The sequence below is a fragment of the Armigeres subalbatus genome, chromosome 3, assembly GCF_024139115.2.
Source record: "Armigeres subalbatus isolate Guangzhou_Male chromosome 3, GZ_Asu_2, whole genome shotgun sequence".
NCBI classification, from domain to species: domain Eukaryota; kingdom Metazoa; phylum Arthropoda; class Insecta; order Diptera; family Culicidae; genus Armigeres; species Armigeres subalbatus.
In genome coordinates, this window is record NC_085141.1 from 192,824,919 (window position 1) to 192,845,050 (window position 20,132).

A 20,132-nucleotide genomic window follows, 5' to 3' on the forward strand; every position below is an offset into this window, starting at 1 on the left:
AATTATAGTCGAGTGAGCCCTTTCGATCTGACCATTTGCTTCTGATGAAGAAGCATAAGCTAAAGAAGATCCTGTTTGCGTAATAAAATTTCTAAATTGAATTGACTGAAACGTCGTTTCGTGGTCTGTCACAATTAACTTTGGGATACCGAAAGATACAAAGTACTTAGTCAAGGCTTTTTGGACATCGATAAGGTTTTTTGTTTTCATGTTGTATAATTGGAGGTGTTTAGTAAATGAATCTATCAAGGAAAGAAAGTTGCATGAATCCATTATAAAATATCCATATGAACACGTTCCATTGGTTTTTCGGTTATTGGGCGAGGGAAATTTTTATATTGTACGGCTTACGCTCGTACTTATGAGCAGTACAGACAGGACAGGAGTTGATGAACATATTGATAAGCTTGCTCATTTTAGGAAGTAGTAGGACCTTTTCAATTGAGATATCACTTCCGTTATACCTCGGTGTGCTCGCTCGTGTTCGCTAATAATCAATTGATTCTGTCTTTCTTCGTTTTGTACATCTTCAACGAGTTTAGTTGTAAAAACGAAGTGACCTTTTGCATCAAAGTGTTCTTTGAATGCCTCTTGTATTATTAACATAATGGGTTCAAGGGCGAGAATGGCGGTTTGCTTACCATTGTGGTGGAGCTTCAGGGATTCGGTAACGTCTTCTTTAGAAAAGTTAGGTTGTGCCACGATCGTTCGTCGATGATTTTGAAAGAGAGTTTCCTTTATTACTGTGGTTATTCCAGATATCCGAAAAATCAGTTGATTTTTATAGTGGTTGACAGGTCGATCTACAAAATGTATATAAAAGTCATTAGAATCATCTCCACTATGTACTGTTTCTAAATCCGCAGATGGTTCATCTATGCTTTGTTCTCCTTGATTGATACCTGAAATGGAAGAATTTGCATTAATATCGATTTCATTTTGGTTGACCTCTAAAGGGCGTCGGCTTAGGGCGTCAGCAACTACGTTTGCGCGTCCTTCTTTATATTTTATGTCATAATCGAAATTTTCTAGGTCTAATCTCCATCTTAGAATTTTGGGGTTTTTATCTGAAGTTTTGATAAAAGTAAGAGGTTTGTGATCAGTAACAAGAGTGAATTTTGCACCGTAGAGATAGTTTTTGTATTTTTGTGTAGCCCATTTAATGGCTAGAGCTTCTTTCTCGTTTGTGGCATATCGTGATTCCGTGTCTGACAATGTTCTGGATCCAAAAGCGATAGGTCTTTCAATTCCTTCTTGCATTTGTGACAGAACTGCACCTAATGCGTGGTCTGACGCATCTGTGGTTAATATAAAAGGTTTATCGTATTGTGGGTAAGCTAATACTTGATCCGTAGATATGATTTGCTTCAATGTATTGAATGCGTTCACGTAATTCTGGTCTTGGAGGTTTAATACTTCGACCTTTTTTAAATATTTTGTCATATGTCTTGTAATTTTCGAAAAATCTCTGATAAACCGGCGATAGTATCCTGCTAATCCTAGGAATTGTTTAATCTGTGTGTCCGGTTTTGGGAATTGGCCAGTTAATAATCTTTTCAATTTTTTCAGGATTTGGTTTCACGCCATCTTCAGAGATGATGTGACCAAGGAATTCTGTTTCTTTCTTTAAAAATTCACACTTGTCAAGTTGTATTTTTAAATTGAATTGTGACAATCTTTTCAAAATCAATGTAAGATTTTTCAAATGTTCCTTCAGGTTCCGTCCAACGATAACAATATCGTCGAGGTACACGTAACATATGGTCCCGATATATTCCTTAAGAATGTTGTTCATGGCCCTCTGGAAAGTGGCCGGGGCGTTTTTAGACCAAATGGCATTCTAGTGAACTCAAAGTGACCTTTGTCCGTAGAAAATGCCGTTTTCTCCCTGTGGATGGGATCCATTTCGATCTGGTGGAATCCAGATTTGAGGTCCAGTGTTGTGAAATATACAGATTTTCCTAAGTGGTCAAGTATATCTTCTATTTGTGGCATGGGGTATTTATCGTCTATTGTTTTGTCATTTAATTTCCTATAGTCTATAACAACTCGTATTTTGCGTTTTCCAGACGCATCTGTTTTTTTGGCACCACCCATATTGGAGAGGAATATGGACTGGATGAATGGGCGATAATACCATTATCAAGCATTTCTTGAATCTGGTCTTCAACATCTTTCCGAAAATGATGAGGATAACGGTAGCTTTTAGTGTAAACAGGGGCATCGTTATTGGTTACAATTTTATGTTTTATAGCGGTGGTCGATGATAATTTCTCACCTTTCCGTAATAAAACTTCTTGATTTTCGAAAATCAAGTCCAATAGCTCCGCTTTTTCTAATGGCGATAAGTGCTCTGTTCTAATAATGTCACATATTTCTTCGTTACTCAGTTTTTGCGTAGATTGAATGGGGATCAGGTCTATTGTTTCATAGTTGTTAACTGTAACCTTGAGGCTTGGGAGTTTTGGAAGTTCCTTTTCGTTGAAATAATATTAATTGTGGTTTTGAAGTTGTCTGCTCTGTATAATCCTGGTTCGACAACTGAGTCTGCATTCAATTTCTGGAACTCTGGAACGAACCAGTCTCCATTGTTTAATGTGTCTACCGTGATCGTGTGGTGGTATACAGGGGTTTTGAAGGGAAATATTTTAAGAATGTTATCTTTTCTCCATTTATAAGAAGTGTCTCGGATCTGAAATTCAATTTTGCCTCATATCTGGCGAGAGTTTCAGCGCCTTGTATGCCATCGAAAAATAATGAAATTTATATTCGTAAAACGATAGTGGGGGAAGGTGTTTGAAGATATTTAGTTTTCCTTTATGCTTTATAGTTTGGTTTCCCTTGACGTTTTTTATAGAAGTGTTGATGGATTTAGGCTGTGGTAAAAAGCCTGGTGAAATGATATTTTTATTAGCGCCAGAGTCAATCAAGAGATTCATAATCCTGTTTGTCTCTGGGTGTTTAATCTTGAGATATGGTAAGTAATTCATGTTTCGTTTTTCAGCTCCGTCTGTATTTGAAAATTTACCGAAATTTCTTGTGGTGCTTCATCTTCGGACTCTGAAGTATCAAGTTCTTGGTTGTTTATGAGTTTCCTATTCAGTGTTAAACGGCTCTTAGTGGATTCCGTTTCCATCGGGGTCGATAAGGGTGTTGTTTTTTCTTCTGCAGTCTTGTTTTGTGAATGGGGTTTCTCAAATCTAGGATTCTGTTTGAAATGTTTTGTCTGTTTGGGTTGTTCCGACATGTAGGAGGCTGTTAACTCTTTAGACTTGAATTTGCATAAAAATGCGTACGCGTCTTCAATGTCAGTGGGTCTTGCGACTTGCGCATACCCAAAGTAAGGTTCATAAGGCCGGCTATAAAAGCGGCGAGGCCGTCCTTATCTATGAATGTGTTAATGGCCTGCCAATTGTCTTTGTATAGTTTTTTTTTTTGCTTTGCTAAGTTTTTTATGCTCTGCACAATGTCTTTTGTTTTCTAGTATTATTTCTGGATTGAAATACTCTCCGTCATTTTATTTTGCCAAAGGTGGCATTTTTAAGTAGATAGCTCTTGTCTGTCTCCAAGAGCGTTAATCAAAACGTCTTGGCTATCGTCAAAGCCATTGGAGTTCCCAGCAAGGTAGAGTATGTCTTTCGCCTTACCCGCAATTTTGTTAGTCACAGCAGTGACATGCATTTTAAAAAGCGTATCGTCAACGTGTGCCTTCAGAAAGTTCAATGTATTCTCCGCCGTTTGCAACCAAGCAGTCAGCTGTTTGCGGTTACCCTCAAATACTGGGAGTGATTTAATTGTATCCGGTATCTTAAAGATAGTCAATGTTCGCCCTCGAGGTTTGTTGCCCTGTGGACGACTCAGCGGATTGTGAGGTGGAAGTGGAAGGTGCTCCGGTTGCATTTCGAATGAATGAGTCGTACTCATTCTGTTTTGCATCGAGTCTATTTATTGCCTGCATCATCGTGTTCAACTGTGCGGCAATTTGATCTAACGGGCTTTCTGTGGCCATGTTAATTTTATCGAAAAAAATATTAAGGTCTTTCAATGGAACGTGTGCGAGATCGGTCGATTCGATTGAATCGTTATCAGAATCGCTGGTGGATTCGGAGGCTGACCGCGTTTTGTTCTTATTCTTCAGTATTTTCATTGTAACCTGCAAGGCGCTTCTGGCCCTGTTAGGAATTTTAGGCATTAACTGAAACGTTTTTAGAAACACACGTTCTGTAAGAACTCGTGTCGTTTCGCAGAATAGCAATTCTCTCGGAACTTTGCTAATTCTGTTTGGGGAGCGGCTTCTCTAAGAACTGCTGCTAACCCGACGATAAATTGAATTGTCGAACGTGTTACTTCTCTCTAAGAACGAGTAATCGCGCGCGATCAATTTTAATTTTATCGCGATGAAATTCAACTTCCTCTAAGGACGGTTCAACTTCAATACGGTAAATGAAATTGGATGATATTTATTCGTATTTCACTAAGAACATGCGAGGTAGATAAAATCACAAGTTTCGCTTACCTGTTACAATCGTGGGGATCGCGGTTCTCTGTTGTCCGTGGCGTGCGGTGAAGTCTCGACTCCTAGCACACTCTTGATGACGCTGGATGCTTTCACTATTAAAGTAATCGCGGACCTACTTTAATTCGGATTTACGAATCCGAACTTTTACACTATTTTCACGCACTTCGAACAGATACCGGACGGCTGCGCCAATCAAGTATTCAACGGAACGTTCGGGTTTTAAAAACCTATTACTCATTATTACATTTGATTTATTGAAAAGAGAAACGATTACACTTTATTGCTAACACTATCACTTCACTGCGTACTCTGTCGAACTGACTGATTGACTGGTCCGTGTCCTGCATTTAATAACTTAAACTGCTGATCGGGCAATCTGGATGTATCGCTGGGTCAGCATGGTTCAAAGTCCGAATAGGTGCTGATGTAAGTAGGGTTATTGACATAACTATATATAAGTTATAATTTGGGACTACCGGATAGACTTTTTAGAAAGAGAGCAACTTTTAACTTCACAGTTCCACACTTGGGAAAAGACTAACTTTATTTATTTATTCCAAAAGTTACAAAGGCCTGACTTGGAAGAGGGATTGTGCCTAGCTAAGTTATTTATGTTATTTATGAAAAACAGATATCGTCGTCTGGTCCTCGTGGTCGACGTTTGTGCTGATGTGCCGAATGCGTAAGTGGGGCAATTGGTGCTATGTGGAAGTTGATGAGCCAGCGGGTTCTTGTGACTGCTTCAATGTTGCCAATTGCAGGGATAGTTGTTGTTGTTGTTGTTGTATATTCTTGATTTGATTTAATGATCCTTGGATAATGTCCGATGTTGATTGATGTTCAGGGTTGGAGGAAATCTGTTCGATAACTACTCCTCCCCCCTCAGGCGAGGAACGTCCCGTTCCGTTTCTTGTATATTTGAAAATGATTGCAACGATGATAATTACGGTTGCTGTTCCGGTTATGGAAAATCCTCCGAAAAGGCCTCAAAACTTGAAGTTTAGTCCATTTTGTTTTAGATACACATGTTCTAGGTGACGGCGGTTTTGGATAGTGTTTTCATGAATTTTTCCAATGTCATATACCTCTTTTAATTTCCAATCGGTTTCGAGATTATAAAATGCGCTGTGTATGATCTCTGGTTCACTGATTTGTTCCTTGTTCGTGAAAGTATTGTTATTGATTTGAATCGTACAGTTTTCGAAGTGAATCAGTACGTTGCCTTCCAAACTACGATTATCTGGTCCGCAATCTGATTCTAGGTTTTGATTTCTAATGTTGGTTATCAGGAGGGTGTTATCAGAAATGAGTTTGTAGCTTGTTTGATTGTTGAAAGTAACATTGCATCTTGGTTTCTTTCCGTTGATTAGAGGTTGATACATTCATCATTAAGATCCTTGAGGTACGAAGATTTCTGGACGAAGTCCTTTGGATTCTGAGTTGTAAAGATGTGATTTCTGCTTTTACTATGTATTCCGGATATTGGTTAATGATGTGATTTCCGTTGGTGATTGGATATAATTTGATAATTGATGCGGTGTTATTCTCTAGTAATGGCACGTGCATGAAGTATAGCAAGGTTCCTGGGCTAGTGGCAAATTTTGGTATGACGAACTGTAATGCCTCATCTGGTAAGTCTATGTTTACTCCTTGGTCATGTAGTAATCCTTTTATTGTGAGTATTTCCCGAATAGAAAGTATTTTGTTGCTGGCGATGGACATTTTCGACAACATGACCGCATCCTGGATGTCTTCGAACATATTGTTTAAAATGTCAACGTTTAGGATTGAAGTTATTATTTCCACATCGTTCATCATCAAATCGTTTAGATTGGCTTGTGTTGTAATATCTTTGATGGCATGGGTTAGTTGCTGTATCCGATCGTTGATATTCTGGTTTATCCTAAATTGTTGGTTATTTTGGTCTATTAAGTCATTCATGGTGGTGTTTATAGCTTGAAGATCAGAAGCATCTGGAGTACCGGTAATCCATTTCCATACGGTTCCGATAGAGTTCCATCTTCTCGATCGGCGATGTCCTTGTGGTTTCAGCTGATAAAGGTTAGCGTACAGCTTTTTGGTTTTGTATTTTAGAGTGCTTATTAATGGGTTAGTATTGACATTATTTTGATGAGACGATCGAACCAAAATTTCTGCTGCTTCTTCAATGGATGTAAGGTTTATAGGGTGGATTATTTTTATTGTACCTATTTGGATTTTACACGCACTTTCCTTTATGAGTAGTAATGGGTCGTTTTGTAAATTTCGTATTGCAAGTTTCTGGGCCTGACTTGACACGATCGTCCACATAAGCAATAAAATTATTTCGAGCTGTAAATTAACAATTGTAACAGGTTTTTAGTATGGTTAAAGGAGTCGTAAGAATGGTATTTATATAGTATGAGTTACTGAAGATTTAATTCTAGGTTTTCCTCTTCCGTTTTAATTTAGATTTATGAATTTTATATTTCTCCTGTCCACTAAAGTTTTCCTCCTATTTGTTTGCACGATTTGATTTTTGAACTTTATTCTCCTTTTGTTCGCAATGCCTTGGACTTTATTATAAATTTCATCTCCTGGTTGGAATACTGGATCGTCTTCCCTTTTCCTATTTTTGGAATCTAATGTTCTGGCCTGATTATACTCGAGTCTGGCAATTACATCATCATAAATTTCGTTCCTGTGTTCTAAGATCCGATCTAAATTTATTGGTCTTTCTTCGCCATCTCTTATCCCTGTAAATACCTCTATTGGTTTTATTTTTGTTACTCCATGAATGGTAGAATTGTAAAGAGTAGTCGCTAATCTGTAGATTTCTTTATTAGAGAGATCGTTATACTTTTCCTTAATGCAGAGAAATATTTCAGAAAGGGTAGAATGAAAACGTTCCACTGTTCCGTTTATTTCACTATGATTAGATGGGGTAAAGTATGTTTCTACTTGGAGTCTCTGAAGGAGTCCTCTTACTTCGACAGAACGAAATGCAACTTCGTTGTCACAAACTATTAGTTTAGGGGTTCCATAAGTCGAAATCAATTTTACTAGGCCACGTTTGACATCTGGAATTGATCTAGACTTAATTGGGATGAGCATTGCAAATTTTGAAAACTTATCAACAGCAGATAAAAATAGGTAGGTGATGATATAAAAATGTCTATGTGTAAAATGTCGAGCGGTTTCTTCGGGATTGGGGTTTCTGCAAGTTTAATTTTGTAAGGGTTCCTTTCATATTTATTTTGAAGACAGGTGTGGCATATATTTATGAAGAGTTGAATTTTCTTACGCATGTTGGGAAAAAAGTAGCTTCGGATGATTTCGTCATGGTTCTCATCGGCTCCTCTATGCGCCCTCTCGTGCGTTTCTTCGATCAAAAGGTGTTGGTCTTCTGCCGTTTTTACGTCCTGTAATAATTTTTGCGTTAGTTATTTTGAAACTTTTGTTACGGGAAAAATGTTTGCTGTAAGTTATCTGTAGTGTATTGATCCACCTCTCCGGGCAAAGTATTCCGTTGATCTTACTTGGGTGCATATATTCTTTCAGTATTCTCACCGCCACTGGTACTCCGAAGGTAGCCCTAGTGATAATACGTCGACTTATACCTGGAAAGATCTCTTCAATAACCTCTGAATTTGTATTACCAACTTTAATTAGGATCTGATTCTTGAAGTGATTAAGCGGTTTCTCGGTCATCTGAATAAGTCTCGCAGCATCCGAGTCTGCTGAATGGATTGTTTCGTCATCCGAGGAGCTTTCTTCCTCTTGATCATTTAAGTTCACATCATGTGTTATTCGAGACAAACCGTCAGCAACGACATTTTGCTTGCCTGGTCTGAACTGGATGTCATAATCGTATTCGCTTAGTCTTAACCTCCACCGTACTAAACGATCGTTTGCGGTTTTTAGGTTCAGCGCAAAAGTTAGCGGTTTGTGATCAGTATATAAGGTAAATTTACGACCAAATAGGTATGGTCTAAAATATTTACATGCCCAATCAATCGCTAGGAGTTCTTTTTCTATAGTAGAATAGTTCTCCTCCGTTTTTGTGAGTGTTCTGGATGCATAGGCGATTGGTTTATCGTGCCCAATAGGCCCTTGCGATAATACCGCACCTAGTGCATAGTTGGAGGCATCCGTAGTAAGGATAAACCTCTTACTAAAATCAGGGTATTGCAGTATTTGGCTGCTACTCAATATGTTTTTACATCTTTCGAAGGCAGACACAAATTCCTTTGTGTGTTTCACGGTTTCGCCTTTACGTAGTTGTTGGGTAAGTGGTTTAGCTATCTTTGCGAAGTCTTTTATGAACTTTCGATAGTATCCCATGACACCTAAAAATCCTCTCAATTCTTTTTCATTATTTGGTAATGGCCAAGTTTTAATAGCGTTTACTTTCTCCGGGTTTGGTTTTACTCCCTCTGGAGTGACCACGTGTCCTAAAAATGCTACCTCTTTACGAAGGAATTCGCATTTATCAAGCTGGATCTGGAGATTATATTTCCGAAGAGTTTCAAGGATTTTCTTCAGATTAATGAGGTGTTCTTGTAGACTAGTGGAATAGATGATAATGTCATCCATGTATACTAAACATCTGACACCAATATGTTCCTTGAGCACGTTGTCCATTACTCTTTGGAATGTCGCCGGGGCGTTCTTTAGCCCAAAAGGCATCCGAACGAACTCGAAGTGCCCTCCATCGACACTAAAAGCAGTTTTCTGAATGTCTTTTTTGTGAACTTGGATTTGATGGAACCCTGAAGTGAGATCTAGGGTTGTAAAATATTGACATCTTCCCAACTTATCAAGGATATCGTTTATGTTGGGAATAGGATAACGATCATCTGTAGTTTTCTGATTAAGCTTACGATAATCGACTACAAGACGCCATTTTCTTGTACCGGATGCATCAGCTTTCTTTGGTACAATCCATATTGGAGAATTCCAGGGGCTATTCGATGGTCGGATAATCCCTTGGTCTAACATCTTAGCAATTTGCCGCTGAACCTCTTCTCGGTGACAGAAGGGGTAGCGATAGTTTTTGGTATAGGCAGGCAGATCATCTCTGGTATTGATCTGATGTTTTATTGCATTTGAAAATGAAAGTTTCCCTTCATTGTCATGCATGACTTCTGGGAACTGTTTCAGGAGGTCAAGGAGTTTCTCTTCCTCTTCCCAATTCAGATGATCTACCTTGATTTTCTCCTTTACAGATGCTTTAGGAGGCATATTCTCTTTACTGGCTTTACCAGGTTCGGGAGAATATTGTTCAAAATTATAGAGCTCAGTAAATAAGGCCTCTCTGTCAATATTGACATCTACCTGTTTATTACTGAGATTTATTAGAGGAAATGTAGTTCGACCGTTTCTAGCGCTATATACTACGGAGGGTGTAACTACATGTTCCGCGATTGAAATATCTTTTTCGATGAAGACATCTTTGTTGTCAATTCTGACAGGGAATTCTTTTACAAGAACTTCTTTTCTTGAAACGTCAACTGTTCCTTAGTAGGATATTTTTTGAAGTGGTATCGTTATGTTATTCAAGGTAACAGTGTTAGATGCTGTGTCAATCACGGCGCCCATGGATCTGAGAGATTCAAATCAATGAGTCCATCGAAAAAATTGTGAAATCGAAACAGGTAAAATTTTTGATTTGGCAGTCCTTTCACAAAATTAGTAAAAGGATTCAGGAAGGTGAATTGGTCAATTTTACAGGTCCCACTTATATTATTGACACTTTGTGAGGGTCCGCTTTGGATATAAGTCTTCGGAACGATTTCCGGGACAATATAATTTTCATTAGCCCCTGTATCAATTAGGAACTTATAGCTTTTATTATTTTGTCTCGGTATCTCTAAGTATGGAAGAAAGTTGTTTGTTATTTGGTTTCCTGCGGATCTAACCCCGTACAAAAATTTAGTTCTTCTTGGGGTTCTTCTTCTACATCAAGGAGTGTGGCTAAACCATATCCTTGCTCTATTTCTGGTTCTGGGTATTGTTGGTATTCATGAACATTTTCGGCTGCTTGCGTTTCCGCAGGCATATCGTGACAGTTTATTTGTCCTGTTTTCTTATAGGGGACAACCTGATTGTAGTTCTGTCGAACCGCTTGGCCTGAAGAGTCGGGTTTTATGTTTGGTAAAGCTTGAATTTGGGGTCTGTAATTCAAAATAGGATTTGTTTGATTTTGGTTTAGTCTGGCTTGAAATTGGGGCTGATAATTAAAATTCGAATTCTGTTGGTATGCCGGGTTGAATCCTGCGGGCACAAACCTTTGAAATGGCGGTCTGTACGCCATCTGTGGAGGTGCGTATAATTTATGTTGATATGTGGGTGTAAAGTTTGGTGAACGACCAAATTGTGGTCCGTTATTGTGTGTTGTTGGTTTAGCTTTCGGAGGATCAGGTGAATGTTTATGATTTCTCTCTCTTTTTCGTTGAGAAGCATTAAATTGCTCCATTGCACTTTGGTGGGCCTCATTCAAATTAGTGGGACGCGACGCTCTAGTGAGTGTCGCGTACGGTTCATTCAATCCATCTATGAATGCGAGCTTTATCATGCATTCATAACTGGATGTTAAAGTTCTGGAACATTTCCTCATTTCCTGGTCCAGCATAATTTTTGCAGAAATGTCTGCAAGTAATTCGCGACATTCCTTAAAAAATTCGTCAACAGATTTACTGTTCTGTTGTAAATATGGAATTTTCGTAACAAGGTCCCCAAATCCCTTTTATCGCCGAAATAATCTTCAAGCGTTTTCTTAATTTCGTCCCATAATACGGGAGTGTGATTTGGACTAACACATCATTTGCTTCACCAACAATTTTATCCCTAATGATGCTGTACCATAGCGGTAAAGCGGTTGCCTCATCATTAGGCGTCGGACATAATTTCTTTGAAAAATCAATTTTGCTGTCCACAGAAGTTATCCAGTTAGAAAGTAATTTAGGGTCTCCACTATAAGAGACAATTAATTTAATTGCATCAGGAACTTTTGATGCGTCAAACCGTACAGCATTAGATGATAGAGAAGGCGATAGGGGTACTGTTGATGCACTGGTTGCTTGAAGAGCGGCAATTTGTGCGGTTTGATCGCGAGCCAGCTGAGCTTGCCGTTCAACTAGTTCGGTCAGTTCGTCAATCTGCGATTGTAAATCGCTGGCTGATTGAGATCTTGTAGTCATTCCGCTTGTAAAACTAAAATTGAGTTGCTGTCGCGCACACAAATTTCACTTATCAATGTATCACTTATTGCTTATATCAATCACTTATATCAATTTCAAGTCACTTGCAAAAAAAAATAGTAAATAGTTGTAAATTTATAAATTGAATTAATTAATTAACTTAATTTTACTAATGGAATCGCTTACCTCGAATCAACTGGTATGCTGCCAATGATGCGCCAGGGCGGGTGAAGCTGTCCGTGTGGTTCGCTGGGGTGGTGACGTGTTTCCGCTGAACTAGTCACTATAATCACTTTTCTTCCTGATCCTGGCACTGCACTTAAATCCGGGCGAATCACTAGGTTTTCCTGATCACTACGGCAGGCACTTTGGATTTTCCGAACGCGACGCGGTGGCTAGAACATTGAAATCACTCCCCCCTCAGAATCGACTGCGCCAGTTATAATTTGGGACTACCGGATAGACTTTTTAGAAAGAGAGCAACTTTTAATTTCACAGTTCCACACTTGGGAAAAGACTAACTTTATTTATTTATTCCAAAAGTTACAAAGGCCTGACTTGGAAGAGGGATTGTGCCTAGCTAAGTTATTTATGTTATTTATGAAAAACAGATATCGTCGTCTGGTCCTCGTGGTCGACGTTTGTGCTGATGTGCCGAATGCGTAAGTGGGGCAATTGGTGCTATGTGGAAGTTGATGAGCCAGCGGGTTCTTTTGACTGCTTCAATGTTGCCAATTGCAGGGATAGTTGTTGTTGTTGTTGTTGTATATTCTTGATTTGATTTAATGATCCTTAGATAATGTCCGATGTTGATTGATGTTCAGGGTTGGAGGAAATCTGTTCGATAACTTATATATATATATATATATATATATATATATAAATTACATTTAGGGACTTCGGGAGAGGTTTTTAAAAAAATACAAAACGCGACGTGCACACGGGTACGGGTAAAACTAGAATGTGGTAATTTTATTTTCGAATGGTTTACAGAGGCCTGACTTGCTAATTAAATGTGCTGACTTATCTACAGACCGGACGCGTGTTGCTGATGTGGAATTCCCGCGAAGTACTTTGATCCGCTGCTCCTCGTATCCGCTGTTCCTCGTAATTCCTTTTCATTCTTGGGTAATGGCCATTCTTGAATTGTTTTAATCTTATTTGGGTTGGGTTTAACTCCTTCGGGAGTAACCACGTGGCCAAGAAATGCGACTTCTTTGCGTAAGAACTCACACTTATCTAATTGAATTTTAAAGTTAAACTTTCGCAGTGTTTCCAGTATTTTCTTGAGATTTATTAAATGTTCTTGGAGGCTGGTAGAGTAGATGATAATATCATCCATGTAAACCAGACACCTGACGCCAATATGCTCCCTGAGGATGTTATCCATCACTCTCTGGAATGTGGCGGGTGCATTTTTAAGTCCGAAAGGCATTCGAACGAACTCGTAGTGTCCTCCATCGACACTAAACGCAGTTTTTTAGTATCTTTCTCGTGGACCTCTATCTGATGAAACCCTGAAGCAAGATCTAGGGTTGAAAAATATTGACATCTACCCAGTTTATCCAATATGTCTGTAATATTGCACGGATATTTGTCCGTCAATGGTTTTTGGTTGAGCTTTGCGATAATCAATCACTGAAGTCGCCGATTTCCTGTGTACCGGAAGCATCGGTGCTTGCTTCGGTACGATCCAAATGGGTGACGACCAGGGGCTACTCGAATTGTCGAATGATTCTTGGTCTAGCACATCTTTACCGATTTGTCGGCTGCACCTCTTCCCTGTGCAGGAATGGGTAGCGATAGTTTTTAGAGTATACTGGAAGATCATCTTTCGTATTGATTCGATGTCTAACAGCGTTAGAAAAGTAAGCTTTTCATCGTTATCATGGAGTCATGACATACGCCTTCTGGGAATTGCGTCAAGAGGTTGATGAGTTTATCTTTTCCTCTCCATTCAAATGCTTTGTTTCTGATTTTCTGTTTTATGGTTGGATCTGACTTTCTCTTCTTGCCAATGCTTGTTGAGTGAAGCTTGGAAGGAATATCTCCTCAAAATTGAGAAGTTCAGTAAACAAAGGCTTCTTTATCGATATCGATATTTGCCTGTTTGTTATCCAGGTTCATCATTGGAAATGTAGCCGTACCGTTTTGAGCACACTATATACTCCAGACGGTATGATTATATTTTTCAGCAAATGGAAATGTCATTTTCAATAAAAAGTCTCCCTCCGTGGTTCTCAGCATGGGTAGTTGCTTATAACCTCGTAATGTTTCATTTCTCATGAAAGTTAATTTGTTCTTTTCATTGGGAATTTTTTCTTAGGGGTATCCCTTATGTCTCATTTTATGAGACATTGTGTTTGGATGCCGTTTCAATAACCCAGCACCTATAGATCTCTCAGTGATTCCAAAGCCGATGAGGCCATCGAAAAGAAATCGTTAAATCTGAAAATAAAGAATTTCAGTATTTGGTAAACCGTATATGTGAAATTTGCTAATGGATTTAGAAGCGTGAATTTGTCGGTCGTATCTTGAGACCGTTGAGTATTTTTTTACCCTTTTCGGTGGTCCTAATTGAATATATTTTGCCGGGACTAATTCCTGGTGCAATATAATTTTTGTTGAGTTGCCCGTATCGATAAGAAATCTGTAAGGTATCTACCAGTTTTCCTTTTGATTTCTAGAGATACGGAAAGAAAGTTGTTGAGTTATTCCTCTTCCTGTTTGTTCGTAGCTTCACGCATAAAAAATTTAGCCTCTTCTTGCGGTTCATCTGCTGGATCTGTTGCTGTAACATCACTATTATCTCTTCCCCTCATAGAGGTATTCGGCATATGGAAAGTCTTCATGAATATTGACTTGATTTGGTCTTCTATAAGGAAACGACTTGGTTTGAGAAATTTTGTTTGACTCTGACCTGACGGATTCGGGTTTTAATATACAGCAGGGCCGGTTCGAGATGGGCCCGGTAAAGCATGATTTACTGGCTTCGGTAAGTATGGCATAAAAGGTCTTTGCTGATTAAACTGATTAGGAACAAATGATTTATTTTGTTGTGTTTGAATAAAGTTAGGCCTGTATGGCATCCATACGGTCTTGGAATGTTATTATTTATATTTGGCGGAGGTTTTTTCAAAACATCAACTTGCTTTCTTTCTCGTCTTCTACGTAGCGCTGTTTCATGCTCTGAAGCAACATTGTAAGCATCAGCGAGAGACTGAGGCAGGTTGATCTGGTTAGATCGGAAGTTACGTCGTGGAGACCGTCGATAAACGCGTTAATCATGAGGGTGTCATAAGTACCCATGATTGCCTTTGCCTCTATAGGTGTATTGTTCAACAAGATTTTGCGTTGATCTCTCGTTAAGCGATCTGCAATTTTGATAAAATTCCAATACACTTTGGGCACCTTGTTTTAAATTTGTCATCCTCGATACAAGGATTGATAAATTAGTTTTATCTCCAAAATATTCAATGAGTGTTGATTTAATTTTGTCCCATTCTAGAGGTGTATGATTCGCAGATAAGGCATCATTTGCCTTGTCCTTGATTTTATCTCTTATTACCCCTAACCAAATGGGTACAAGACGAGCATGTTCGTTTTGAGCTACACACGCCTTGGTCTCGTTAAGTTTTTCCTCAACAGAATCAATCCATCTAGGAAGATTCTGTGGGTTCCCGTCAAACTCTTGAACTAAACGAATTAAATCCGGAATTCGGGGAAAGGTTGTATTATTGGCTTGCACTTCAGGAACTGCTTGTGCGGATGCCGAAGTGGATGCTCTAGAAGCTGCCGCCAAAGCTTGCAAAGCAGCGATTTGACCTGCTGCTTCTTCGGCTTGTCGACTTTGCCTTTCGACAATGTTCACTAATTCTTCGATCTGCTGTTGCAGATCGCTAACTTACATAGCTCTTGTTGTCATTTTTCTTAAAACTACACTTGCACTATCCACTCGCACGGATCACTTATTATAGCTAATATTAGTAGTGAAAATAATAAAATGTTATGGTGAATAGTCACACCAGAGAAAATGATAGACAGATAGTGGGAATGATAGCAAATTTTGAAGGGACTTACCACAAATCAGTTGGTATTCCACCAACGATGCTGTAGAGCGGTAGGCCGGTAGATCCGATGAGGGTCTGAGCACGAGTCAGTGCTTGATGAATCTTCCTGATCGGGAACACTTTGAGATTCACAAAACCGACGAAATTTCAATTTGCACAATTTCAGTTCACTCGCGGAGCGCCTTTTTCGATTTTCGGTCTCACTGCACTTCAACCGACCGTTCCCTCCCCCTAACTCGACTGCGCCAATTACATTTAGGGACTTCGGGAGAGGTTTTTTAAAAAATACAAAACGCGACGTGCACACAGATATATATATATGTATATATATATATATATATATATATATATATATATAAATTATGTATTTCGGTACATCAAAGGGTTTTTTAAAAAAACACAACTTAACTCTACAACGGTCAAAACAGAACTGAACTTTATTAGTTTACTGGGGTATTACAAAGGCCTGTCAGTCCCTGCGCTAAACCCTAACAACTTTGCCAAGGTGGCATTCCTACCCGTTAACGACTCTGGGATGAAACGCGATCCTACTGCTGACTCCGCGCCTCGTGTGGTCGTCTCCGGTGTATGATGGTCTGTATCGTTGTTAACTCCTCCCTCCTGAAACTAGCTCGCTGCTCGCGGATAGGAAAGGAGACACAGGACACAGGGTCGATTAATCGGCATAAACCCTTTCACTTCCATTATTTCCATGAATCACTCATTCACTCCAGGGAACTCAAAGAAAATGAACACTTACCCAGTGAGGTGACATCAATATGAATGGACGTTCATGCAAAGCCTTCACGCATAACTGGCTCAAAAGCCTTAAAGAAGCTGAGCTCTGTTTTACCGAAGAGGACGAGGCATGGTTGCTCTTGAAGCACGAAAAGACGGAAAATCAAAACCCTTATTGTCCCAAGGATGCGTAGTTTTTAAAAGAAACATCTACCATCATAATTTCAACTTATTCTTATCTTAATTTTATTACACATAGGGGGGGGGGGTCTCTCTTAGATTAGTCTTGACCTGACGTCACAAATGGTAGGGTACTTGCTTGCAGGGCATCGTCATGCCCTGTATCCGGAATGGCTTGGTAGATTGTCGATGCGGTGGTAGCGATAGAGCTTGTCGATGAGGTGGTCGCGATGGTGTTTGTCGATGAGGTGGTAGCGATGGAGCTTGTCGATGAGGTGGTAGCGATGGTGGTCTTATTTTGGATGGGCAAGAACATGACCGACGGCCGATGGTGGGTTAAAGCTCCTACCACGGCAGAATAGAACGCCGCTGGAATGGTACTTGGATGATCGTCGAATTCAAACATGGCCGAAACAAAATGGCCTCCGCAGGCGTCGGCTAACGAAGCTTCTAACAGTGACTCTGCTCGGATGGTCCTTTGCTTATCGCCAAACATCGCCGAACATGGCCAGAACGAATTTAAGGTCGTCGAGTTTTCAGACCGTTTCTTCGGGACACTTTGTTTCGCCCAGCCGTTTACCACCACAATGAAAATCATCACTACACTTCCACTAGACCGAGAGTTATTCCATCGGAATCATAGTCCTTGCGTCGACGCTGTGGAACCACTGGCTTTGGTTGTACCTTACACGGTCGAACGAAATAGTCGGAACCTGAAAAAGGCCCTGATTGTGGACCTGCCATTGGGCATTAGTACACCTACCATGTGACGTATTTATGCTTTCTCATTTAGTTTTAACATTTATGTTCTTTTCTTTACCTTTTTCTTGTCTATTCGTTTATCCGCGCACTATTTTAACACTTTTTACATTGACTAATAAAAAGCCTGTAATACAATTGTTTTAAATTAGGTTAGGTTTTATCTTCAATAATGACTACCTCACTAACCGTACTATAGATTTTACTTTTTTCACTTTCTGTGATTTTATTTCTTAGACTCTTTACTTGCTGGTCTAATACTTTTAACTTGCGACCCTGAGATTCTTCTAAAAAGACACAAAATTTAGAATAATAAGGAATATAGGCTATAATTTCAGCCTTACAATTTTGATTATTACACGACGCACTTCACTTCTTCTCAGGTTGTCACAGTAAAGAGCTTCTTAAAGATGGCTGAGGGTATTTATCGGAAAACGTGAGAAGACGGAGAACAAACTTCGTAAAAGTTACGAAGTTTGACATTTTGTTTCCTCCTACCCTGCAGGAACATTCATATTTTCACATACTAGTGACCCCTATTTGTCAAATTTATTATTATTTTTGTTTCAGTGTTTCTCACTTTGAATCCGCTGTGCGAAGTGTTCATGTGAAGGAATGGATTGGAAATTTGAATGAGAACTCTGTTTGTCAAATGACCAACAGTGCTCACATTCATTCGATGCTGTCAGTTTCTAAGATTAGGGTGGGACATGAGATATCGACTTGCGGTGGAGCCAGCAAGCTATTTATTTGAAACCGAACGGTTACACTCCTTAGCTTCGAGCCGCCTCGGTTCGTTGATGCTCTTCATAAGGCGAATGATGATGCAAATACAAAATATCGTCGTCAGGGAAAAACTTCCAATTGCTGTCCATAATTTGAAGTGTAGTCGATTTTGACGAAGGTATACATGATCCAATTTCTTTCGGTTGATAATTGCTGCGTTGCTGATCTCCGCTATATCATGTTGTTTGAGTAAATTCCAGTAAATCGGGTTATTGTGAAACGCGCCGTGTAGAATTTCTGTGTGGGTCGTCATTTCCGAGCTATGGAAAATTTGACCATTGAAGTTGACGGTGCAATTTGAAAATGTGATGATGAAATTTCCTGTTATTGTTGTGTTGTCAGGTCCACAGTTTGTCTCTAGGACATGATTTTTGGCATTCGAAATTATAATGGTGTTCTCGTTTACCAGCTGATGCGTCTGTTATGTTCTTACTCCGGAGGTGATATTCCCTTGCTTCGGCGAGGGTTGCGCTGGTTGAATGTTCAAATTGAACTGTCTTTATTCATTTATTATCGAGTTACAGGTTTACCTACGGAAGGTTCTTGGAGTCATTCTCTGGTTGATATCGTGAGCGAATTTAGGGAGAGTACGAAGTTGATAAGAGAGTAGCCAAATGGAGAAGGCGAGTAATGGCCTTTGCTTTGCTATCTCAGCAATGGGTAAACCATTGCCGATGTGGAATATGATCATGTCTATTGAAAGTCATCGAACTACTTTGTGCACGCATTGCATTTGTTGCAATAGCAGTTCGATGGCCTAGGAATATTATATTTTCTCACGATGTGTTTGCATTCAGGTTTGTTGCCATGTGAAATGCACACGTTACACCATCCCCCTAAAGGAAGAACAGGAATAATTTATACTAGACTCCAAAGACCTTTCACAGATTTAAATCTACATAGTACAAAATGACAATTTCTTTTCTTCTTTTTTTTGAAACATTCCTTCCCCTGAGGAAGAGTTATGTATTATTATATTATTTGAATTTCACAAGTCTAGATTTATGAACTGTAAGACACTTGTTATTACAATCATTAATAGTTACGTTTGAAACTTCTACTTGAATTACTCTATATGGACCTTCGTGAACTTTATCCAATTTATTACGATTTTCTAATTTAAGGTAAACTACGTCATTTACTTTTATTTCGTTTTCTTGAATATTTTCATTTGCTTTAATTGTATGTTTGATTTTACTTTTTTGAATGGCATCCAAAACATTTGCGTGTGCTACTTGCAATCTAAACTTCATTTCTTTATCGTATGGTTCATGATTATACAATGGGCTTATTTCTGATAACATGCTTTCAAAAGTATTAGTTTTTCGACCAAAAAGTAGTTCAAACGGTGTATAGTTGTGATCAAGGTTTGGAGTTGTATTATAACAAAAACTATAATACGGTATCCAATTATCCCAATCACTATTTCTATCGTTGCAGAAAATTCTCAGGTACTGATTAAAACACCTGTGATTCCTCTCCAACGCGCCTATTGTCTGTGGGTGGTATGCAGCGGAAGTTTTGTGCGTAATATTTAACATTTTACAAACCTCATCAAAACGGCTTTAAATTCCGTACCTTGATCGGTTTTAATATTTTTCATTGGACCATTAGCAAGTATACATTTTCTACAACAGCTCTTGCCACAGTTGATGCAGATTTATCAGTTATTGGTGCAATTATAACATACTTAGTGAAATCACACTGCATTGTCAGGGCATATCTGTTTCCGTTGACAGATAATGGAAACGGTCCTACCGTGTCTATCGATACAACGTCGAAAGGTTGTATTGGTGTAGTTGTTATGATAGAGCGTGTTTTAACTGGGATGAAATGTTTATTCGATAAGCATGAAGAGCAAGACTTCACGTATTCTGAAATTGTCTGTTTCATGTTCAA

General features: G+C 39.1%; 2 protein-coding genes and 1 long non-coding RNA gene across 7 annotated transcripts in view; 1 reads left to right on the forward strand and 2 right to left on the reverse strand.

Annotated features, from left to right (window-relative positions):
- Positions 1-20,132, forward strand: part of LOC134222607 (uncharacterized) — a 144,134-nt gene that overhangs the window by 96,821 nt on the left and 27,181 nt on the right. The window lies entirely within an intron of this gene.
- LOC134219254 (uncharacterized) lies at positions 876-8,050 on the reverse strand. Its single transcript, XM_062697962.1, has 3 exons — positions 7,803-8,050; positions 5,987-6,850; positions 876-902 (listed from the first exon to the last, which is right to left on the reverse strand). The coding sequence occupies exons 1-3, from the start codon at positions 7,848-7,850 to the stop codon at positions 876-878; spliced, it is 939 nt and encodes a 312-aa protein (XP_062553946.1). The 5' UTR covers positions 7,851-8,050.
- LOC134219588 (uncharacterized) lies at positions 17,266-17,837 on the reverse strand. 2 transcript variants are annotated; one of them, XR_009981617.1, is made up of 4 exons: positions 17,792-17,837; positions 17,637-17,734; positions 17,509-17,574; positions 17,266-17,401 (listed from the first exon to the last, which is right to left on the reverse strand). It is a non-coding gene; the product is annotated as an uncharacterized LOC134219588 (long non-coding RNA). The 2 variants fall into 2 exon arrangements; XR_009981616.1 differs by lacking the exon at positions 17,266-17,401 and adding an exon at positions 17,404-17,425.